Source organism: Xenopus laevis, chromosome 2S (genome assembly GCF_017654675.1).
Source record: "Xenopus laevis strain J_2021 chromosome 2S, Xenopus_laevis_v10.1, whole genome shotgun sequence".
In the NCBI taxonomy this organism is placed as follows: domain Eukaryota; kingdom Metazoa; phylum Chordata; class Amphibia; order Anura; family Pipidae; genus Xenopus; species Xenopus laevis.
In genome coordinates this window covers 154,788,312-154,814,387 of record NC_054374.1, presented here as the reverse complement: position 1 = coordinate 154,814,387, position 26,076 = coordinate 154,788,312, and the positions used below count along the sequence as shown (strand labels likewise).

At 38.1% G+C, this 26,076-nt stretch overlaps 1 protein-coding gene across 2 annotated transcripts in view; it reads left to right on the top strand.

The window, feature by feature from the left end:
• The window catches only part of LOC108710006 (contactin-5), a 759,713-nt gene that overhangs the window by 511,018 nt on the left and 222,619 nt on the right, over nt 1-26,076 (top strand). The window contains exons 1-3 of one of the 2 annotated variants that reach the window (XM_041584574.1): nt 26-333; nt 17,896-17,991; nt 25,200-25,403. In XM_041584574.1, the coding sequence (XP_041440508.1) occupies nt 17,964-17,991; nt 25,200-25,403 (232 nt within the window). In that variant the 5' untranslated portion in view covers nt 26-333; nt 17,896-17,963. Of the gene's footprint in view, nt 1-25; nt 334-17,895; nt 17,992-25,199; nt 25,404-26,076 lie in introns of those variants that run through there. The other variant, XM_018250343.2, reaches the window with a different exon arrangement.

Genomic DNA, 26,076 nt, shown 5'->3' with positions numbered 1-26,076 from the left:
CCTCTATGAAGCAGTGCAAAGGGATGTGAAAATGAGGCTGTGAGTAGCAGGGAGGTGATTAGCCTCATCTGGAGTAAAAAGGTAGGGTCTCAATTAAGGCTGCTCTCTGCCCTGGAGAGAGAGAGAAAGGAGAGCTACTGGAGGGCTGTGTTAAAAGTTTACTTAGTAACTGCCTGTTACCTGTGTTTAAAGCATAAGGACTTTTATTGCTGGGCACAAGTTTCCAGAAAGAGACAAGTTATCTGGTAGCAAGGACTGGCTACCAGCTACTGCCTTAAGTGTTTGGGGAGCGGCTGCTTCCAGGAGAAAAGCACAAGGAATCTCCAAAGGACTGTGAGTTAACAGTTAATTTTGTTTGCTGGACTTACTGTATATTGCCCCAGTGGGAGACTGTGGGACCTTTGGGAAAAGGACATTTTCATTTATCAGTACAGCTGGACTATTTTTGTTTACTGCCTTCCCAAAGGGTATGAACTGTTATGTTGGTGTTTAAGCTGCTGTGTTAAATAAATGCACACGTGAGATCAGCTGGAAACCTGTGTACTGTCTACTGTCTGTGTGAAAGGAGTTGCTGCTACTACCTAAAGAGCCATTCCCCCACAAATATATAATAAAAAAAAAAAAAAAAAAAAAAAAAAAATTATATATATATATATATATATATATATATATATATATATATATATATATATATATATATATATATATATAATCTTCCTGGGTAACAACTAAAGCTTATCAGGCTTATTTGTAAACACTGGGCAAATTTACCCCTGGGCAGAAACCCATAGCAACCTTAGCTTTTTTCAACCAGCTGCAGGTTGAACACTGCTGAAAACAATCATCTGATTGGTTGCCATGGGTTACTGCCCAGGTGCAAATTTGCCCAGTGTTTACAAATAACCCCCATTGTGTTCTACGCAGTTTATCTGTGTAACCCCTTTTTGGCCACTCCCCTGTGCCAAAGGTTATACTGTACATCATATATTTCTTACCAATGCAGGTCCTAAGTCCCCTTTGCTAAGTGAAAAGGGACTGCAAATTACCTTTGTTACCTTTATGTAATATTAAAGGCAAATTAAAATACTGTATGCATTCACATCATATTAATGACAGCTACCCTGGGAATATCTGCAGTCCAAACCTGGCACATCTTTGCCAGGCAAAGTCCCACTCCATTCCTGGTGGACAAAGCATCTTTTCCAGGTAGCGCTACCTGCCCAAATACCTTTCCCGCTGGACAAAGGTATTTGCATCCCACATGGCAAGCACATGAAAAAAGGCTTTTTCACAAACAGGCTGGATCTTTTCTTTTTCTACCCTCCCTTGGGCACAACTCACCCTGGGGATTCACTCAGATGGTTCGGCTCTTCCAGAGCAGGAACAGGCATCCACAAGCGTTTGAGTGAATAGAAACTTCTTGGACAATAATATGCCTTATTTGCAAAGCCAAACACAGCGTGCAAAGGCCCAATCTGACATTTTTAAACCTGTACTGTGATTTTCTTTTAACCCCCCCCCCAATTAACAATGTAACCAAATATTTTGATACTCATATTTTAGAAATATTGACAAGGAAGCAAAACATTGAAAGGGGCTTCATGGATAGTCCTCGGACCGACCAGCAAGAGACTGCAATTATCTTTCTGCATATTACAATCAATAGACCCTTAGTACAATAAAGCAAGCTATAGGTATATTGCTATAGAACAGTCAGCGATACGTACATCTATAAGTGATGTGCATATAGACCCATACAAGACAGTATTAAAGAACACTGGGATATATGCTTGACGTACCGTCAATAAAATGCATCAGCCTTTATGTGTATTTATCTAGATTTGTCAATCACACATTACATGCTAATTATGCATATAATAATACAGGTCACTATTATACTTGTCATTAGACTCCATTCATTGTAAAGCCTTAGAAGTCTGGTTCCGTGTTAAGAATGGGTCAGGGGAGTTGCAAGGTCCTTTTTTCAGAAGGCTGAAAGGGTGCAAAGTGGAAAAAAAAAAGTGTAAGTAAGCATGTTTTTTATCTTACAACTTGCCCTACCGTCAATGCCTTGCACTCCAGGAATGCAATGACCTGGGTAGGACAGGCTGTAAGGACAGGGCTGCCTTACACCTATTGGTACACCTTGTGCCTGATTGTTTTAATCCAGCAGTGAGGTGTGAAACACAGGTATTTATTATTATTATTATTTATAGTAGTAGTAATAGTCACAGTAGTAGGAGTATTAGTAGTAGTAGTAATAGTTGTTGTAGTATCTGTTATTTATATAGCATCAACACATTTATGCTTTACAAAGATTATGCATAAGTCCCTACAGCAGTGGATCTTGCAGTCTAAAGTACCCATCACATTCATACACACAGTAGAGCCAATCCGCATGCGTGTATGTTTTTGTACTGCGGAAGAAAACCATAGTACTGAGAGGAAACCCATACAGACTAGAGTTACCAGCCATGCTATTTTTCCAGAAAAGGTGGCAATGCAGACAATGGACAAATACAGTACAAACTCCTTTCAGAAAGAAGTCAGAATCAAACTCCCCAGCACTGCAAAGCAGAAATGCTACTTGCTGAACCACTGCGCTTAGCTGTCATACCCTAAATGCCAGTGGCTTATAAATGAGAACTAAGGGAGTGTGATTTTGCTCCCCTTAGAGTGTTTGCATCCATGGTATTAATAAATGAAGGCCATAGTCCCATCCAGGTGTAGGCATACCCTGTGGTTATTAGGGCGTTCTCAGTGGTAAAGGAATGTCAGATGTTGTCCTCTAGCATTGCAGAAGTAGGAGACTCCACTGACTTGAGTTTAAGGCAAGCAAGGCCTCAGTGAAGTTATTTGTAGGTTTATCTAATTCTAGCAATGAGAAACTAGAGTTCTACTTAATTAAGCAGAGATCATCAGTGTAGGGACTCAAGTGTGTAGGCTCAGTGTATCCCTTGACACAATTTAAAGGGCATTGTACAAGGGGCCTGGGGTCCCTGTATAAGTATTACAATGACATACCAACAACCAATAGCTTGTTATCTTTTAGATAAGATGTGCAACATTTGTTCCAACATCATGGTTTTAAAAAGCACTGGTGGCCACTTAATTGTGAGTGCATGTGTGGGGCAGCTTGAAACCACATTCTCCGGCATCATTAGATAGGCTTGAGCGAAGAAACCTAGTGCTCTGCTCGAGAAGGTTGACTAGTGCAGTCAACTGCGGCATATGTTATGGCATTATTCTCAACTATTCATTTTAGGGAAAATAAATAGGTATAAACAATAAAACATCCCTATTACATTGAGCCATGGAACCTTGACGCCAGAATAATTGTCTTCCTTTCATGTCCATGAATCCATCCATTCATAATATTCAAAAGCTTTCAGATATTTTTACTTTTTAATTGCGTATTTAGCAGCACAACCTATGGGGGAGTAGCAACCTCTTATGCCAAATGGAGCAGTAAAGGCCCCTATTTTCCTTTCTCTTCTGCCTATGCCAAGGTAAGGTTTATCTCCGTGACATTTTCACGTAGCATCAGAATGCTCTGCAATCATTTTGTGGAGCCGTACGGGAGGCTGTAATTATCAGCACTATTAGCTCGGATTCCATTTGTACCGCACTGATGCATGGCTTGTTTATATATGATTGTCTTTACTTTATCCTCCATTTGCTGTGTGCAAAATCATGACTCAAATAAAACAGATGCCCTGCAGCATTGCTACTGCCGAGTGTATTGTGATACGATAAAAGTGCAGGTTTGATACGTAAGTCAATGGGCCTCATCATTGAGACGTAAAATGCTTCTAATTAACCCCAGAATGGTAAATGTTTCAAAATGACAGAACCTATGTTGACTCCTTATGTTTCTATATGTTCTTTATGCCAATGAAGCAAAATATTTTCGCATAAAATTACTTTCGAATCAACAGTTTAATGATCTGTTCATTCAGTTGAACGGAAACTCACACAAAACCTTTTCTAAACACATTGTTCAAGGTTTAGTGATTATCTTCTTAGCTTTATTATGTGATTCTAAACTTGGTTGTGCACTCTTCAACCTTATAGTTCCATATAGTTTGTTTGGGCCATCTGTGCAGTGGATCAGACAGGAATTTGCATTTACTGAGCTTTAAACAATTGCCAAGAAGGGCCACTTGCAGATAATATTTTAATTTAGATAGAGCCACTGTAAACCACAAGATTGTCAACTGCTTCCGAAGTGCTATTCATGTCAACAAGACGAGGCAGTATTGTCACAATCATGTCAAATCTGTATATTAGGGATGCACCGAATCCATGACTCGGTTTGGGATTCCGCCAGTATCCAAAGAATCCTTGTGCCTGGCCAAAGCGAATCCCAACCTTAATTTGTATATGTTAACTAGGGAAATCACTTTTTATTACAAAACAAGGAAGTAAAAAAATGTTTTCCTGCATTTTCCTTTCCTGTCCAAATACAGAACCGAATGCGGATCCTACTTTGCATATGCAAATTAGGAATCAGATTCGGTTCTGTATTTGGCTGAATCTTTCACAAAGGATTCAGGGATTTGGCCGAATCCCAAAAAGTGGATTCAGTGCATCCTTACTGGATATATTTGTTGAACGCAGCAAAACTTTATTCCACTTAAACTGGAAACATATATCATTGGTTCTATAGAATTACAGAGATTTGTAGATTTGAAGCATCATCTGATTCTACTCCTGATCAGATTCTTATAAAGCAATTCAATAGATGGGACTGGATTTACTGGTCCAACACAACAGCTCTCTCTTTATTTTCCCTTCTTCCCTCCCTATGCTCTAGCTATATTTCCCCCAACATCTTTACTGGTGATGGGCGAATTTGCGCCGTTTATCTTCGCCAAAAAATTCACAAATTTCCCTCGAAATTTGTGAAACGGCAAAAAATTTGAAAAACGTCACCGGCGTCTAGTTTTTGACACCAGCGTCCATTTTTTTATGCTGACACCCGTTTTTTGATGCTGACGCCCATTTTTGACGCCGATGTCCGTTTTTAACGCCGGCGACAAATTTTTTTTGACGCAAGGGGACTGTCGCCAGCGAATCACGCAAATTCGCTGCTAATTCGCGCCTGGCGAATAAATTCGCCCATCACTAATCTTTACCTCCTCAACCACATCTCACCCCATCTTACTTTAAATGATTCTATGCATACAATATGAGATACATCAATATTGTGCCACTATTCTACTTAAGTTTGACCTACTGACACTGTATCTAGACCTATACTTACCAACAATTTTTGTATTTATTGTATAGTGTTTAGTTGATTTTCTCAAAGTTGTTAAAAAAAGAAATAGAAAAAGTCTATGGTCTAAAATACCTTTGTTCTCATACATCAAAACCATCCAGGATACTGTTCCATTTATGCAAGAAACTGGGTTATGGGAAAACAAACATTTATGATTATAGTACACCTTAACCTTCCATTATGTTCTTTTCGTGGGTTATAACTAAAATTACCATGTGCTAGCAGTCCCATTTGCTTCTTAACCTTGAGTTAAAGAGAAGAATGTATTAAAGTAGATCCCTACTATTGATATGAATGAATATTGATCTAAGAAATAAAACTGTAGTAATTTCAGTACCCATCAACACTAATAAATACTACAGGTATGGGACCTGTTATCCAGAATACTTGGGACCTGGGGTTTTCCGGATAACTGATCTTTCCGTAGTTTGAATCTTCATACCTTGGGATAGATATATTAAAGGGCGAATTGTCGCCAGCACCATTTCTCCAGATGCAAATTCGTTACCACTACACTAATTCACTAAAATGCAAAGTTGCATCCTGGGCACGGAAAGCTGGTGAACGCTGGCGACTTTTTGGTATTGATACTTCTTCAGTGCGAGCATTTCATAGCGAAGATTCACCTAGCGAAAAGTCGCTAGTGATCTTGCGCTAAGGTCAATTTGAATAGGGCGGTTACATTACAGTTGGACATCTTTATTAGAGATGTTGGTGCAAATGCTTGAAGTGGCTACTTTTTATTACAAGTGTCCAAGGAACCGTAATGAAGGCTCTAATGCCCTAGACATGAGCCCACTGTAATTAATGTTCCATGGCCCTCCCATGTCTGGGGAAATATGTTAACACAAAAAAGTTAGGACTTTTGCAGGCCATCCCAATTAAAAAAAGGAAAAGTCGGGAGCATTTTTTCAACTTTAATGCATTTTTAATGCATTTTCGGCAGACAGGATAAAGGAAGATGTAGCTTAATTTTAGCAGTTCGAGGTGGCAAAGTCAACTCTGGCAAAAGAGGTAACGTTCAGTAAAATCCGCACTTTCATGAATTTGAGAAAAAAGTCACCTGGCGATAGAGTGCGAAACTAGCGAAGGTCTCTTTCGCTAGCAAATTGTCATCTTCACCTGTTAGTGAATTTTTGCTAGCGACGCCCTACTTTGCCCTTTAGTAAATCCGCCCCTGGAGTCTACTTGAAAATTCTATAAACATTAAATACACCAAAAAGTTTTGCTTCCAACTTGGATTCATTATATCTTAGTTTGGATCATGTACAAGCTACTGTTTTATTATTACAGAGAAAAGGGAAATCATTTTTAAACATTTGGATTATTTGGATAAAATGGAGGCTATGGGAGACAACCTTTCCGTAATTCGAAGCTTTCTGGATAAGGGGTTTCCAGATAACAGATCCCATACCATATTTTCATTTTTGTAGATTCCCATTTGTCTATTAGTCAGAAATATCAAAAACAACTTAATTAGCAAGCAAAACAGTTTGGTATTTTCCTATACTTTCACTTGGTTAGCAGATGACCTAAAAAAACAAAGTCAATGAGGAATGGGGCAAAAAAAAAATCTTTACAGAAAATGAATTGATTCATAAACTATTCCACAGGGCTAGAAGGGCAATATCACAAGCTGTTGTTTCATATATTTGATACAAGTCAGTGCAATAACACACCCTATGCGTATGTGGCTTTCGGTTTCTTCCTTTATGGGATACAAATACATCAAAACTCATGTTACTTTATTTTTTTTAATAAGCATCCTATCTATCCTCCAGTTTACTTTGGATTCCAATATGTTGACTTATTAAACCATGTAGTCTCAGGAATGTTAGGTCCCTCAGCCATGTTGGGCAGGGATAAAGGTTGAAAGTCTGGTGAGTCCAGTTAATATTTATATTCCAGCCAGATCATCATTCCCCCCTATTCCAGCATGATGGATCTTGACCTTCAACCCCTAAGGTACTGATGGATAAAGCAATAAGTAGATATCACTGTAATAAATGGGGTGATCCCACTATTTAATACTGTTGGCAGATTGTGTTTTGAACATGTGTTTGAAATGTTCAAACAAATGTAGTAGACTGAGAAAGATAATTTATTCATGTTACTTGATAAAATTCAAAGTTATACCATGTCTACAACACCTTATTAAATTGACCCTGCCATGTTAGAATCTGAAAGGGTTTTCTTCATATTTGATGAATAAAATCAACCTTTTTTGTCAACTCTTAAAAAGCTAGTAATTCCTTTAAATTCCAGTCCAACAATGCCTAACATTGACTTTTTATTCTCTACATCTGAGAAGTATCTAAATTAATTTTCTTATCATCACATAATAGTAACAGTGCTTTATGGTATTGATAAGACTCCCTAACCAAAGTCTGTAGATTGCACAGTTTAATCTCAATACATGTGCGTTATCTTTTTAGAAGATGGTAATTCGAAATGGTAGTTATAGGTGATGTAAGAAATATTGTTTTGAGAATTATTTTGTGAAAAAAGCGTTGAACCACAAAAAAAATATTGATATCTTTATTTCACATTTCTGATAAACTATCTAATGAGACATTTATGAAAGCATGATAAGCATAAGTATGTAATTCTTGAAATCTAATCTGATTCTTGTAATATATATGTACAGTATATATAAAGAGAAAGAGACCGAAAATGCATTGCTGCATAGCCAATAAGGGACAGATTTATTAAGGTGCGAATGGTAAATTTAAATTCTAATTTTCGAATTTCTTTTTTTGGTCAAAACTCACAAATTCAAATTTTAAATTGCCAGCTCGATTTTGAATTTGAATGTAGCACACCTCAACCCTGGAAACAGTTCTAATTTGAATATTTACCACCTAAAACCTGCCAAACTCATATAGAAGTCAATGGCAGAGGTCCCTTGAACCATTTGAAGATGTGAATTGCCTTCCTGACATTCAAGTCTTTTTTCAGAGGAAAATTTGATTAGAATTAGATTCGAATTTTTGGTCTTCTTATTCGATCGAATATTAGACGTTCAAGTATATCCATAAATAACCTCCCATTCGAGCTGGGAATGAATTTTATTAGAGTTTAAAAAATTCACATAATTTCTAAATTCGACCTTTGATAAATCTGAAGATCCACATTACAGAAAGATCCATTATCTGGAAAACCCCAGGTCCTGAACATTCTGGATAACAGGAACCATAACTGTACAAAATTATTTTTTTATTACAAAGAAAAATTAAATTGGTTTTAAAAATGAGAATTATTTAATTAAAATAGAGTTCATGGGAGATGGCCTTCCCATAATTTAGATCTTTCTGGATAACGGGTTTCTGGATAACAAATCCCATGCTTGTGAATTCCTTGAATCAGATATCTATCAGGCAGTTCTACTGAGAAGCTGTAAATCCTATGCCATTGGGATATCCTATCATAAGGACAGTTCTCGTTATCAGATCATATCCACCTCATATTAGGATCTTATAAAGACATATTATTACTGTATGTCTTCTGAGAGTATAGCAATTTCACAATTAAATGAATGGCAAAAGGGACTTGGGAAAAAAATCATTAATATCCAACTGAGGTTCCCTCTTCATGTATATTAATATGGAAGGAAATTGATGTTGTTATTAGTAGTAATATTATTATTTCAGTGCAAAATGATTACTATTATTATAAGTAATATTTATAAAGGAGCAACACATGCAGCAGCTTAGTGCAATAGTAGAATATATTCAGCTAAATAAATAACATACATATTCTACGATACAAGAATTTAAGCAGGCTCTGCTAATGAGACCTTGCATTCTGGAAAAGAGAAACGGGCTGTGAGACGCAGTAGGGCAAAACTCATAATACGTTATTCCAGAAACCCAGCTTAATTGTGCTCATGACAAAGTGGCAGACATTTTCTCACCAGGTTCAAGAGGCACAATGATTTGCAATGGTTAATGATCTATATACTGTACATATGCCCCCGAGAAGCAGCTGCTCAGTAAAAGGATGCAAGTGGAAGGGACACAATGGTGCACATGCAAGGCCAACAGTTGTGTTGAAGTCAATGGGGTATATTTATCAAAGAGTGAAGTTAGAAGTTGTCACAGTCCTCTAGAGTGAAATTCTGCCACTCTCCATTCATTTCCATGGGATTTTGAAAGGCGTATTTATCAAAGGATGAACTTTCACCCACTGATACTCTTTCAAAAATGTCATAGAAATGAATGGAGAGTGGCGGAATTTCACTCTAGAGGACTGTGGCGAACTGTTACTTCACTTTTTGATAAATATACCTCATAGAATATATAAAACAGTCTCAGAACTAACATCATACAGATCCATTTTAACCACCTATGTGCCAGACTGCAACACTGTGTTGAATAGAGCTATAAAGGAGAGGAGCCTTGACAGGGCTAGGAAGGCAGGGAGGTGGAAGGGTTGGTTGCCAGGAGACTGCAGTATGATCATACCAGTCCATGTGACCAGCAGCGAGCAGCATCCTACACTCCCTAAAATGGCTTTGTGATTGGCTAAGGGATTTGGTAATGTTGGAAGCTTTGGCTTCTCATTATGGGGTTTTGGTTTAATCATAGCATGTGGGGTTGGCAGGGGAATGCTTTCCAGAGTGGGAAGGGACTAGTATCCCTGGCATTTATTGTGGGGTTTAACCTCCTTGGGTAATGGTCCCGGGAGGTTGGAGTTTGGAGTGAGGTCTACACATGCCTTCAATTGCCCATTTTTACGGAACGCATTTTAGGACATCCTGCTGTGAAATACATCTCCTTCCTGCGAGAAATACATCTCCTTCCTGCGATGTCCTATGCCTTCGGAATGGCGCATCGGTTGCTTTTACCATCAATCATCATCCAAATCTGCAGTCTCACCTCCGTCCTCTACCCTCCCTTCTCAGCCATCATTCATACAAACTCCGCCCTCAGTCTTCTGCCCTCAGCCCTCCATCCTCCTCCCTCAGTCATCTGCCTTCCGCCCTCATTCCTCTGCCTTCCACCCTCAGTCCTTTGCCTTCCGCCCTCAATCCTCTTCCTTCCGCCCTCGCTCACCATTAGAAAGTGATGGATAAGACTGTCGGCTGAAAAGAGAGATCTGAGGGGGGAGGGCTGAGAAGCGAAGGCGGGGGGAAGAGGACTAAAAGGCAGAGGACCGAGGGAAGAAGGCTGAGGTTGGAGTTCGTATGACTGACGGCTGAGAAGGGAGGGTAGAGGACAGAGGTGTGATTGCAGATTTGGATGATGAGTGACGGTAAAAGAAACTGATGTGCCATTTCAAAAGGCATAGGACATCGCAGGAATGAGATGTATTTCACAGCAGGATGTCCTAAAATGCATTCCGTACACCTTAGCACAGTGCGGATGGGTTGCCGGCATGGCAGGGTGGTCCATTGGAGTAGGCAAGCAGTCCTGGGTGGTAATGTTTTGAATTGTTTTGTAACCTGTTTGACTTGTTTACAGTATTAATAAAGCTGTGACAATTTCACATCCATCCTGGACTGCTATGTGTAATTTCTTGGGGAGTAAAGGGAATGGTAAGTGGCACTGGTTCAGTAAGGGGGGTCTTAACAACTGTATGCCTTGATGCTGCTCTGGTCATAACCACAGGAGTAGTGATGGGCGAATTTATTCGACAGGCACGAATTTGCGGCGAATTTGCGCGATTCGCCACCAGTGAATAAATTTGCGAAACGCCCGCGAAAATTAGTCCGAAAAAATCAAACGGGTGGCGTTTCGCGAATGTTTCACGAATTTTGTGGGAAATTTACGAATTTTCCGGCGAAGCGAAACGGTGCAAATTCGCCCATCACTACACAGGAGCTTCCCATTTGTGACACTCACATGCTCAGTGGGCTCTGAGCAGCTGTTGAGAAGCTAAGCTTAGGGCTCGTCACTAATTATCCAGCAGAAAATGAGGTTGGTCTGTAATATAAGCTGATGCTACAGGGCTGATTATTATCACAACTAACTGTGCTGGTTTCTGAGCTGTCATGTACAGGTATAGGACCTGTAATCCAGACTGCTCAGAACCTGGGGTTTTCTGGATAAGAAGTATTTTTCATAAGTTTAATAATAGAAAATAATTTAAACATGCATTAAACCCATTAGGATTATTTTACCTTCAATAAAATTAATTACAGTATAATTTAGTTGGCATGAAGTACTAAGTGCTATTTTATTATTGCAGTGATAAAGGAAATCATTTTTAAAAATATTTAAATATTTGATTAAAATGGAGTCTATTGGAGATTAGCGTCTTGTAATTCCGAGCTTTTTGGATAATGGGTTTCAAGAATGAGGATTCCATAACTGTACCAATACTCTGAGTTAATTATTAATCAGCTTTATATTGTGACACTTATATTATATATATTCAGTATATTGTGCATTGGTCCCTAAGTTCAGTAAGTGACAGCAGCACAGAGCATGTGCAGTGAATCAGCAGAAAAGAAGATGGGGAGCTACTTGGGCATCTTTGGAGACACAGATCGTTACCGCTAATGGGCTGTGGTTGCCTTGGGCTGGTATACAGGTAGGTAGAAGCCCAAAACATAATATACAGCATTTATAGCTACTTCTTTAGTTAAGCTGTAGTTCTAATTCAGGTCACCTGGAAGTTTTAATATATATGGGTCTGGAACTGTGTAATTTGAGTTTCAAAACCATATGTTTTGCTTCCTAAGAGTCAGGTTAGTGACAGAAAATAGAAGATAGACAGCAGTTGTCCTTTGCTGAGACTCCACTGCTTGTTAAAAAGCATTTGCATTCAGCATCTGTTTGAAATGTTTGCATTAGAAATCTGGCACGAGGTTCAGAGCGCACAACCTATGGGTACAAGGCAGCCCTATTCTTACTGCCTACCACAATGCAGGTGATAAAGGGCTCTATTGTGGTCTGCTCCTGATGCCATTGCCTTAATTAAGACCCTGAACGTTGCATTAGTTAGATGGAGTTGACTCACTGAAGGCAAGAGTCATATATAATTAGAAGCATCAGGTATATTGTCCTGGGCTCCAAAGGAACAAACTTAGTTTTTCCTTTTGGCCAATATGGCTGACCATATTATCCTGCCCCAACATTGGTCCAAGGGCAAAATGTGCTAATCAGTGTTTTTGGACCATACTTTGGGTCTACCTATTCTTAGTTCTTCTGCTTGACCATATGCAGCGACCATTGGCTTGAGGATAAAATATACCATTCAGACAGTTTTCACCGCCACATGAGTAGCCAGATCAGTTGAAGACCCACTTGTTTAAATAATTAGCTCTTCTCTTAAGATATTGGTCTCTAGGGAGGTGCACATATGGTCCAAATGTCAGAGATTACGATTAGGGCATTTACATTGTGTCAAACTTTTCCATCCATTTATGCATTAAATATGATTGACACCTCATTCCTGCGGCAAAATTAAATCAAATTATATGCAGACCCTAGAAAGTGTATTTAAAACAACCAAATATATTTTAAACATAACCTTAAAATAAGAGTAAAAAAAGTGTAAGAACCGCTCAACTGGAGTCTTGCTCGGGGACATAGCTTTCTCTGATCAGCCAGGTAGTTATTGCAGTTGAAATTCTAGAGGTGGAATCTTCAGGGAGAAACGATTCAGACAGTGTACTCTAGTTAGAGCACAGTTTGTACAGTGCAGTAAACAGCTTGCAGCCTCTAGACTGAATCTTAGCGAAATCTCTCATTGCCTCGGACAGATATGTGAAAAAATAAATAAGCAATAATAACTTGGTGTCAATGCAAGGCAATGGGAAAGCAGCAGTGGTCTCTGCCAGGGGAACGTTAATAATTTGTATTTAAAGCAGTGACTTAAAATTCTGTTCAAGTGTGTTTCTATGTATTTTTAGGGAATTTAGCTGTGTTCCATTCCAGGTATTTTAAGGGAAAAAAGAGGTAGATTAGTGTAAGTGTACAGCCCAGATGCCCATTAAACTGAACTATATAACCAGCATATTTTTTCACTCACCTATATTCATGGACTTACTTTTTCTATTATACACTTTCAGAGGATAATGCACTTTTGTGAATGTTGCTTTTGTGTTTTTGCCAGTAACTGTGAATGTGTTTCTCCATTCATGTTCATGATCCTTTTTTTCCCTAGGGTTGTTACCTTTCCCCCCTGGGTGAGGCAGTGACATCACAGGGAGGGCTATGATGTGGCGATTGGTGACTATTTGATCGCCACTTCAATCACAGAGAGTCCTGCCCAGTTTTCCTAATCTGGAAAACCAGGCAGGCAGTTTGGACCCAGACATCCCTTCCCTAAACCATATAGGTGGCATCCTACAAAATCCACTTACCTCATAAATGTGGTGGCTGCACTTAACCCTCAATCATTTTAGGGGTTGTCTTAAGTTTCATGTTATTGTGGAAATTTTGCCAAATGTAGGAGAGGCAATGGGCTCAGTAAGGATACAGCCATATGACTGCACCCCCCCCCCCCCATTAACAGTTTTCTCAATAAACTCATTGCCAATTCACTTGTTGCTGTAAACACATAATTTATTTGGTGGGTCATCTTGTAATAGGGCTGCCCATGGCTGGGAATCTCCAGTCACTAATGAGATGCTTAGACAGGCCTTTAATGTAAAAAGCAGACACCATGTACTGTTTGCACATAAATGTCATGAATCAAGGAACAGACAAGTAGCAGCTCTCACAGGAATAGCAACAGTACAGACTTGATGGGCCTTTTTTCCCATATGCATAGTTATAATAAACACTTCTTCTCCCACATGTATCACACCCACCTTTACTTTCCTTCATAAAGTGACCAGTGCCAGCAAACTTTGATGCAAAATCTTAGGGGCACATTTACTAAGGGTCAAATATCGAGAGTTAAAAAACCCTCAAATTCGACCCTCGAGGTAAAAATCCTATGAATTAGAATATCGAATTCGTAGGATTTACCGCAAATCCTATGATCGAACGAAAAATCGTTCAAACGATTCGAAGGATTTTAATCCATCGATCGAAGGATTTTCCTTCGATCAAAAAAAACCTTAGAAAAGTAATGGGGAAGGTCCCCATAGGCTAACATTGTACCTGGGTAGGTTTAAACTACCGAAGTATATAGTCAAAGTTTTTTTTAAAGAGACGGTACTTCGACTATCGAATAGTCGAACGATTTTTAGTTTGAATCCTTCAAATCGAAGTCAAAGGTCGCAGTAGCCTATTCGATGGTCGAAGTACCCAAAAAAATACTTCGAAATTTTACGTTTTTTTACTTCAAATCCTTCACTCGATCTTAGTAAATGTGCCCCTTAAAGTATCTCCTATCCCCATGCCTAATTCAAACAAAGTGCAGTCTCTGCATTTCACCACAGTCTGTACTGCCTTTTGATGGTACTAGGCCAAAGAGGATGTTCCTTGCACTTCCTTATATAGGTTTCCCACAGCTGAGATCTCCACCCCCCATGGAAGAATCTAGTGGGGAATCCCCACTATATGCATTACAATTTTGTTTCTCTATCTTACAATTTGTATGCTACTGGGCTCATTACTGGGCGTCATTAATGAAGATCTGAAGTGCTACAGGCCCCATGCACAAAGGACTGTTCTTTATGCTGGAGGCATGCACCGGTGTAAGGTGCAAATCTCTAGAGGACAACACTATAAATATACTGTAAACATAGGGCACAGAGAAGCTTCTCAATGTCCTATATTTACACCGTCTTCTAGAGATTCAGCCCTGCATTCCTATAAATTCATTGGGAAAGTAAAAGAAAGACAGCATTTTGTGCAGATTTATTACATTTCATACCTTGCCCCATTTTTAGTATACTCCATTTTTATGTAAATGAGGCAGATGGATTACATGTAGAGAAAAACACTAATGGTTAAAGATAAATTATTTCATTAAGTGGGAAATTTTGCTAGTTTTAGAAGAAAACCCCTGTAAGCCTACATTGAATTATTAAGACTCGACTATAGTTAAAGGGATACTGTCATGGGAAAAAAAAATTTTTTTCAAAAAGAATCAGTTAATAGTGCTGCTCCAGCAGAATTCTGCACTGAAATCCATTTCTCAAAAGAGAACTGATTTTGTTATATACAATTTTGAAATCTGACATGGGGCTAGACATAATGTCAATTTCCCAGCTGCCCCAAGTCATGTGACTTGTGCTCTGATAAACTTCAATCACTCTTTACTGCTGTACTGCAAGTTGGAGTGATATCACCCCCTCCCTTCCCCCCCCCCAGCAGCCAAACAAAAGAACAATAGAAAGGTAACCAGATAACAGCTCCCTAACACAAGATAACAGCTGCCTGGTAGATCTAAGAACAACACTCAATAGTAAAAACCCATGTCCCACTGAGACACATTCAGTTACATTGAGAAGGAAAAACAGCAGCCTGCCAGAAAGCATTTCTCTCCTAAAGTGCAGGCACAAGTCACATGACCAGGGGCAGCTGGGAAATTGACAATATGTCTAGCCCCATGTCAGATTTCAAAATTAAATACAAAAAAAATCAGTTTGCTCTTTTGAGAAATGGATTTCAGTGCAGAAGTCTGCTGGAGCAGCACTATTAACTGATGCGTTCTGAAAAAAAACATGTTTTCCGATGACAGGATCCCTTTAAATATACCCTATTGTCTTTGGAAGTTTTCCAACAAATCAGATAGAATGCCATCGAGTCTCATAAATGCCCTCTGGTGGTGGTCACAATGAGAATCATCTATTTGTGCTGTTAAAGTTGGAAAAATGCACTGGTTTATGTGACATTGCTTAAAATGTTAAGCCAAACACATTTTTTCTGGTGTACAAATAGTTCTCTAATAACCATGACAGCAGTTTTGTTGATTACTGCTAGGCATGCATAACACAATATTATACGGTTCCAAATGTACATTTAGAACACAAAAAAGTGTAATGACAAATAGTTATTTGTTTTAGTTTAAAGAGTAATGTTGCTCTATTTAAACTGTTCATTATGAGCTCTGCAGATCAGTTTCTAGGAGGCAAATGCTTGCTGTGCTGTTCGAGTTCTTATTAAGCATCACTGTGGCTATGGATGTACAGAAAACATGTAAATGTGTATTTGTCTAAAATGATAAAGAGCTTAAAGCTAAAGTTACTCGGCTAAGGTTTACATAATTTATTTCATTTGATTAACATTAAGGCAAAATACTTTAACTACAGTGTAACCAGGTTCAACATTCTCAAATCGAACATATAACATATATGTATATGTCATTCTGCCTGTTGGGATGTCAATGGGAAAGTGTAGGTAATTATAAAATATTTTAAGTGGCTTTTTATTTCTTTTACGCAGAAATAATTATATATAATAATTATATATAATAATTATATATATTTATTTTTTTGTACTGTAAGAATAAAAAAACATAAAATCGTTGCCATGTGTTATTGCACTAATACAGCCCAATATAATTAGGGGTGGCCAATTTACCAGACCCCTGCACTAGTTATCAAGATGTCCCTCTTCGATAGCTTTCATTTAGTTTCCTGCTTACTTCACGATTCTCTATTCTGCCTTAATGAGACCTCCTTTACTTCATGGTCCAAAAACCATTTCATAGAGGCCTAACATGGCTACTTCCAATCCTTATACAGGCCTGCCATCATTGTTGGCCCAACAGGGAATCTGCCTCCAAGAGGGCATGTCTACATCTGGATAGGGAAAACCTTTCCCCGCCCATGATTATACAGCCCCAACCTACTTAATAGGACTATTCCCAACAACACTAGTGAAAGCTTTAAATCTTTATTTCACTACAACACTATATCAGGGTTTTTTTTTTTTTTTTTTAATTCACTATTACTTGACAGGGGATGGTTTTGCCTTGGCTATACTCTAACACAAACACAAGGAATCTCCTATCAGAAAGCTCTTCCCATAGGCACTTAAGGTCACACAGATGCTTTTTGAAATTTACTTGTATGTAGTGAGGGTAGTGACAAGAATGCTAATAGGGCTGTTGTTATTGCAGTTTGCAGCTTTGCAGTAATGCAGATTTCCAGCCGCATCGGCCGATTTCGAGAGAAAAAAAATCTGGTACGGAGTGGGGCTGGGCCCGGCTACACGTCTCGCACCAGGGCCCGCCCCCTCCAGTTACGTTACTGAAATGAACACTCTTGGTTTATCAAGACAGAACCTTCACTGTAATGATAGAAACCTGTGTTTTCAGAAGCTTGTTTGCAACATAAACCAATGGAATGACAGTTCAGGAAAGGTCTTTATAATTCATAAATTACTATAAACTCAAAAACAAGTTAAATTAAAGCCAGAACCTGACATTCCAGAAACCCTATGAGCTCTGAGCAATTTTTACATTCATATGTTGTGATGATTTGCATGTCCTTTAATATAAAAAGTGTAACTGAATGCAGTTTATATGTATTCTAAAATGTCCCCAAATTCAAGGTGTCCTTAAAAAGTATTTATTTTTATTTCGGTATGTTGCATCCCACAGTGCTCTATGGAATATTTATCCTATGACAAACAAAAAGGATTACTATTGAGCAAATTAATATATATATATATATATATATATATATATATATATATATATATATATATATATTTTACATGTGTGAGAAATGCATTTTTATTAAAATATTGATTTATTTGCAGATCTTGGAAATTTTAGCGGCCGGATAAGAAGTGCAGTGTCCGTGAGGGAAGGCCAGGGAGTGGTTCTGATGTGTTCTCCTCCTCATCACTCTCCAGGTACAGTCTGCTCTCTATACTGACTCTTCCCTTTCCCTCCCTTTAAATGACATCACATCCTTCTTCAGTTGTTATGTACAAGCCATCATTTGCTTTATGGTTATTGGATCAGTGTTACTTGGTACATATTTCAACATTATATAAAGGAATGAGAGCTATCATCCCAAAAGCTCTTCTTGAAAGCTCCTAGACACTACTCTAACCTTCCCATTGCATCCTTACAAAAACATCGTAGTTTTGGACTAAGACTAAGAACCTTCTATTTCATAACTAAACTAGCTTCCTGAAAATTCATGTTGATGACAAAATAATCCAACTGGGCCTCTGTACTGGTTTTAGTATCCCCAGTATAATGGCAGTAGCCAGGCATATTTTCCCCTTGGTTTGGTGATTTTGTATTTACACGTGGGTTAGTATCTCTACAGTTAATCTTCAATTTTTATAGTAGAGTAATTAATTTTGCTCAGCTGCTACATCAAGTCATAAGTCAAGTAAATACTGAATGCCACATGAATAAATATATTTGAAAGAAAAGGAAGGCATGGTTTCTGAAAGATACACAAGGATATGTGTACCTAGATAAGCAGGCCTGGATTTGTGGAAAGGCCACCTAGGCTCGGGCCTTGGGCAGCAGGATTTTAGGGGGGCAGCATGCTGCCCAACCACACCCACATTGGTTCAAAAACACTGGGGATGCGCTGTAGATACAATCATTTTTTAAATTTGCTGTGCGCCAATCCCCATTGCTCTAGTCCAGATGATGAAAATTTGCACGAATAAAGGGGAGGGGACAGGGGCGACGAACGACAATGGGCCTAGGGGAGCCCATTATATAAATACGGCCCTGTAGATAAGGACATAGTAGGCACTACCTAGTCACATTGGTAGAATTCATAATGTCAGGGATTAAGGGTTGGTAGTATTATAATATTCTGTTACTACACTGACCTATAAGATAAGGAAATGAACAAAAGTATGTGAGCTTCTGTGCTTCCTATATTGTGAAACCAGCTTGGGGATGGCGCTTTTCTATTTTTGCAGGATAACAACCCACAAAGTAAGGAAGGACTATACAGAACTGGTTTGCAGACATGTTTTTGAAAGAGCTTGACTGCCTTCTTTGATGCCTGACCTTTCCCTAAATTAACACCTGTTGGATAAATTGAATGCCACTGTTACTGATGCTACCCAGATTAATGACATCAGTGCCCAACATTTTATATTTACATGGAGGAGAATCCTACCAACAATGTTTAATCATCTAGTGGAAAGCCAACTAAAAGGGTTAAAGGTTGTTTTAGCATCTATTGGAGATCCACCTTACAAATAACAATCTGGTTTTTGGTATACGATGTTTGACAGGCAGATGTTCACTTACAGTACTTTTAGGTATTTTAGTTTATAGTGGAAAGGAAAACAATAATTGGCCATTTTTTTTAAACAAACCTCATAGATTTAAAGAGAAAGTTTTAGGTATATCTTAAAATTTGCTTTGAAAATGTCACTACATCTGTGTTAGGAGCTATAGTACAATCATCAAACAATCAGATCTTTTTTTCCATTCTTCGAATTGTAGTTGTCTGACCTAAGCACATTGCTAATGGGTCACTACCACAGTGGTTTAAATTAGCATCTATATTAGTATATCAGCCCCAGAATATTTTTGCTGAAGACTTCAGCGTACAATAATCATTACAAACATATATATAATAATTATGGCTCTACATGCACTGGGAATGCCCACTAAAAGCAAAAACATTCCTATCTCTTTTTCTATTCCTCTTTGTATATAGACTTCCAGATGGTTATAGCCCACATGCAGTTATTTATTTTGTTTAATCCATGCTACAGCTAACCGTTTGGTATAAATTCTACTCACATAGCACCAGGAGGCAAAACAGGACCAGATGGTCTTTTAAATAACCATGGAATTCCTAGTCAAACAATAAATACTACTTTATGCGATACTTTAAATACAGATATTGGTTGAAACCTAAATAACACAGTTATATTGCAGATCAAGATTTTCTTTATGCAAATTTAATATGAGAGGGTGGAGAGAAAAAGCTACTTTTATATTTGCAACTAGAATTATCATTAATGATAAGAGTCCAATGTTCTAGTGCAGCTGTGTTATGACTTAGATTTTCTAATCTATTGATGATGGATTGCAAAGAGATTGTTATAGCCCAAAGTGGCTTTATTCTATTTTGTACAAACATGTTGATCATGTAGTACTGTACTTGTTCCCAATTTAATTCCCGCGTTGTTGCCAGGCAAAGTTCCTAGTGGTGCGATTCTGTTTTGCAGAGCTAATGTTCTAGATTTGATTATTACCATGTTGGTCCTCTCAAAATCTACTTGCTGTTCCTCAGGGTGCTCAAGGCAGTTTTTTTGGATTCTGATACATCTTCCTTGTAAATGTGCAACTGTGGCAGGAGAATTAGATTGGAAGCATCAGCTGGTGCATTTATTGATGTATTTCTGCCTGTACAGAACAATGTTCATGGAACTATTCTTCAACATGTTAAAAAAGGACAGTGGGAACATAGTCAGGCAAGCAGTAAAAATGCATGACTTTACATTTATCAACATTGAATCTCATTTGCCACTTAGCTGCCAGTTTGTCGAGATCCTGTTGCAAGTGCCACATCCTGAATGGAAATAATTGGGCTGGATAGTTTTGTGTCACCTGCAAACATACATTAACATATACGTCACTGTGGTTTTGTAAATAATAATATGTTATAGACAATATAAACCAATCTATTTTATCAACAATACTTCAATATCCATGTATGTGTGACTTTGATCACTCCAGCCCCACCTTACATTTGCAGTGTTTGCAGCTGAACGGATCAATACACACCTGAAGAATCCAAGAAACACATTTCAGTGATTGACGTGTTTTTTTTTATCTCTGCATTATTGTGTAGACATCACTAAATCTCCCATATAGTCTTATTTTATAGGGAGTGACATTTTAAATAAAAAGTTGGTCTCTCAGCAATGCATGGATAGGCAGAGAACACCAATGAGTGTTTTATCAGCAGCTTTCCAGGCTGAGAATAAACCAGAGCTGAAAGCAACAGATAATATTAATAATGCAGTACTATGATTTCTTTCATTGAGAATGGAAACAAGAGTTAAGTGGTTGTAGCCCATATGATAGGAAGTCAACAGCGAACTGTAAGGCTGAATAATATTAAAGCGTACATCTGAAACATCCCTGATTTAAGCAATTCTGAGATGTGCCACTTGATTTGTTTCTTCTGTGAGAATGGAATTGTTACTTATTCAGCCTTCCAGTTAAATTAATGATAAATAAAGGGTATCCCTCTTGGGATGACATAATCCTACGATTGCTGAATCTGAGGGTGGGCACAGCCATGGCCGCTAACACCCAGTGCAAACAATGGAACTTTTCGAGGTCATGAATTATTTTTTAAATGCACGAATAAACATGGCATTGTTTAATTATAGTTGCACAGTAGTTAAGATTAAAAGGAGACAGATTTATCAGGTTCCTGTTCACGTTATTCAAAGAAATCCAACGTAAATTATTGCTGTTTAGAGGAAGACAAAAAAAAATCTTTTCTTTTCAATTTTGCCTCATATGGGTCCAAATTCTTTCCTGATTCCAAAGGGTCATAGGACCAGTCCATGGATCAGGGTCTGAATGTTGATGTGAGTAACCCTCACTTACTAAAAAGGCATCCAACTTGAAGCTATCTAGTGTGTCTACCACCTCAGAGAGAGATTTCCACCACTTCACAGCTGTCATTGTAAAAAACAACAAAAAAACTTTTTGCACTTCAAGATGGAACTTCTTTTCTTTTTAGCTGAATGGATGCTCTTCGGCCTTTTGAAATGATCTGATTCTGCTGGCAAAATAGTGAACATAACCCCAAGTCCCCATACTGCAATTTAAACAAGCTCAACTTGGCCAACATTTACTCATAACTGAGACCTTCTATACTCTTTATCAGCTTAGCTACGCTACACTTTTTTTTCTGCTTTTGAGCAATGCACATTTGTGGAGTCTTACTAGTGTTCCTCTTATGAATCTATAGATTTAATAAAGGACAACAGAGTGCAAAATTACCCAGGTTTCATGCATATTGCACAAGCGCTGGGGAAATATTTAATGCAAGGTGCACCTTTTTCTGGGCTATCAATTAAGGTACAACGCACAGTTGTTCACCTCTACTTAATGACCTCTACACATCTGATTTTTCAGCTTAGTCCCTCAGTGCTCTCCTTTTTACTCTATAGGTGTTATTTAGTAACACAGACAATACCAACCCCATTCAGTGCCTTACATTTACCAGTTAGGTGTTTATATCAATTATATGCCAACTGTTCGCTAGGTTAGCGAATTTTCAAAATGGCAAAAAATTTGTGAAATGCAATTGAAGTCAATGGGCGTCCAATTTTTTTTTTTTTTTTACGCACAACATATTTTTATGTGCATGACAATTTTTTCTCACTCCAAATGTATTAAAGTCAATGGGTGTTTTTCTTTATTGTTTCGACAACAATTGTGCCTTGGCGGCTTTTTTGCCGCAGTTTTGAGAAAAAAAATTGCAGATGGTGAAATGCAGAAATTCAAAGAGAATCAGCCCAGCACAAAAACATAGCTCATTACTACTTTACACCACTCCAGCTGATATTTGGCATTGCATATAGTGATGACATGTACAGTATGTATCAATCAGGTGTAGGTAAAGGACCCTCTTTTTGTCCTCACTGTGTCAGGTTCCTCAAACAGAGCATAGGAGCCGCCACTTCCCCTTGTCTTCATAAATCCAAATCAACCACTCTGGAGAACCAATATCATCAAACAAGTGATCGTTTATTCGGTGGCACTACATGTTTCGGATCTATCTGATCCTTCCTCGTGAACACTGGCACCTGAGGAAGGATCAGATAGATCCGAAACATGTAGTGCCACCGAATAAACGATCACTTGTTTGATGATATTGGTTCTCCAGAGTGGTTGATTTGGATTCATGTACAGTATGTACAGCCTTTGTGTGACTTCCAGAGACAGTTTGAAACTCAGCAGTGAGTGTACCAACTGAGGACATGACATTTTAGATTAAATCTATGTAAACAGGTAAGGGGTCTATTATCCAGAAATTGATTATCTAGAAAGCTCAGATTTACAAAAAGGTTGTCTGCCATAGAATACATTTTATCCAAATATAGATATAGGATCCCTTATCTGGAAACCCGATATCCAGAAAGCTCTGAACTACAGAATGGCTCTCATAGACTCCATTTTATCCAAATGATCCACATTTTTAAAAATGATTTCCTTTTTTTCTGTAGTAATAAAACAGTAGCTTGTTCTTGATCCCAACTAAGATATAATTAATCCTTATTGGAAACAAAACCAGCCTATTGGGTTTATTTAATGTTTAAATGAATTTCTAGTAGTCTTAAGGCATGGAGACCCAAATTACGGAAAGATACGTTATCTGGGAAAACCCCAGGTCCCGAGCATTCTGGATAACAGGTCCCATATCTGTACTCCAATTTCCATTTTCTCTGTAGTAATAAAGAAGTACCTTGCACTTGATGCAAACGAAGATATAATGAATCCTTACTGGAAGCAAAACCAGACTTCTGGGTTTTACATGATTTTCTAGTAGACTTTAAGGATGAGATTCAAATTACAGAAAGGTCCCTTTTACGAAAACCCTAGGTTTCGAGCATTCTGGATGACAGGTCCCATACCTGTACTGTAAACAAGAGCACTGAGGGATACCCCTTGTAACCCATAGTGTTCTTGCACTTTTGCCCTCCGTTATATTCATATTTTATTTTTTGCAATGTATACCCTAATGAGCTGTTTTTTAAGGGGCCCATTCACTCGAGTGAAGGAATAGAGGAAAAATACTTCGAGCATCGAATGGGCCACTTCGACCTTCGATTTCGAACTTCGACTTCGAATCGAACTATTCGAACTAAAAATCGTTCGACTATTCGACCATTCGATAGTCAAAGTACTGTCTCTTTAAAAAAACTTTAACCCCCTAGTTCGCCACCTAAAACCTACCAATGTTAGCCTATGGGCAAGGTCCCCATAGGCTTCCTATCAATTTTTTGATTGAAGGATAATCCTTCGATCAATGGATTAAAATCCTTTGAATCGTTCGGTTCGAAGGATTTAATCGTTCGATCGAACGATTATTCGATCGAGCGAATTGCGCTAAATCCTTCGACTTCGATATTCGAAGTCGAAGGATTTTAATTTGGCAGTCGAATATCGAGGGTTAATTCACCCTTGATATTCGACCCTAGGTAAATTTGCATCAAAGTGTTTGCAATCTAAATGATGCAATGTACACATTTTGCAAAGCAAAGAATAATTGTCATGCCATTTCATTGTTAAGGCAGTCAAATATCTTTATCTGACTTCAGTGGCTTTTGAGAAATCCCTCATAGTGAGAGCGCATGGCGGTTTTATTTCCTGCCGAATGCAGTGTGACATTGCAATCTCCTATAATAAATGACTAATTCCCAAAGGTCTGGCAGCAGAACACCCCATGCTGTGGTTCTGATATAAATCTAGCATTATACAGTGCAATTTTCATGTCAGCTCTGACTAAATGGCATGATATACTTCTGCTTATTTTATATATATATATATATATATATATATATATATATATATATATATATATATATATATATATATATATATTTTTTTTTTATATATATATAGTTCTAAAATAGCTTAATAGTCAATTAACCAAATCAATAACCAAAAAACATTTTTCAAAGGTGAAGCTTTCTATATACAGAAGCTGCCAAATCTAATTTGTGAGTGGTGAGAATAAGTTCCATTGTGGGTATCTGGGATATAGACTATAGATATTCAAAAATAACTAGAGGTTGATGTACTGTGTTTTTACAATATGCCCATAAATCTTCTTTTTTTTTTTTGTCCATGGATTTATTGGGCTATGTTTTATACCATCAAAATGCAAAGAGATTTTTTTTCTGTCACCCATGTGACTCAGTTCTTTGTAAAGTTATAGTTATTGTTATTTTTCACAATGTGAACACTGCTCGCTGCCCCATGAAATATGCATGCGTGCTCTAGCTCGGTTCTAAATATACAATTTTTATTTTGGTTTATTTGTTTCCATCATTTATTATGCCATCTATAAAGACAATGGTTCCTCTCCCTGTTTTAGAGCTCATCTACAGTTGGGTCTTCAATGAGTTTCCTTCTTTTGTGGCTGAAGACAGTCGACGCTTCATCTCCCAACAAACAGGGAATCTTTACATTTCCAAAGCTCAGGCATCTGATGTCGGCAGCTATATTTGTCTTGTGAAAAACCCACTGACTAATACAAGAGTCATGAGTCCACCAACACCGCTGACTCTACGCAATGATGGTGAGTACGTCCATGGATTGTATGAAGTGTATGAAATGAACTAGTGTCATTGTAATTACGAATACTGATAAACATCTGCAAGTAACAATGTAATAGTCCAATGAGGATGCAAAAACTTTCATAATTAACCTTTCACTCTACAAGTCATGAATTATGTCTTGATGAAGATGGAGTCAAAGGGGCAAATTCACTAAAGGACGAAGCGCTTTTTAATTTGCTAGCGTAGCGCATTTTCGTTAATTCGCCGATTCACTAACGGACGCTGGCGTAAATTAGTTAGTGTAACTTCGCACCCTTACGCCTGGCGAATTTGGCCAACGGACGTAACTACTCAAATTCACTGACGCGCAAATTTTTGTGAACGCTACCTTTTACGCCAGACTTCCTTTGCCACCTCAGACCAGGCGAAGTGCAATAGAGTAGATGGGGATTGCTTCAAAAAAAGTTAAACATTTTTCTAAGTCCCAAAAAACGCTGGCGTTTTTTCTTTTTTATGGGTGATAGGCTGAAAAAGATCGAATTTTTTTTTGAGGCTCCCCTCCTTCCCCCCTACATTTCCTAACTCATGGCAACTTAACTATACAGTGGGCACATGTGTAGGGCAAAATAAAAATTTTATTTGCTGTTTTAAAGGTTTCCAAGGCTTGTGTAGTGATGCAACATATACCTCCAT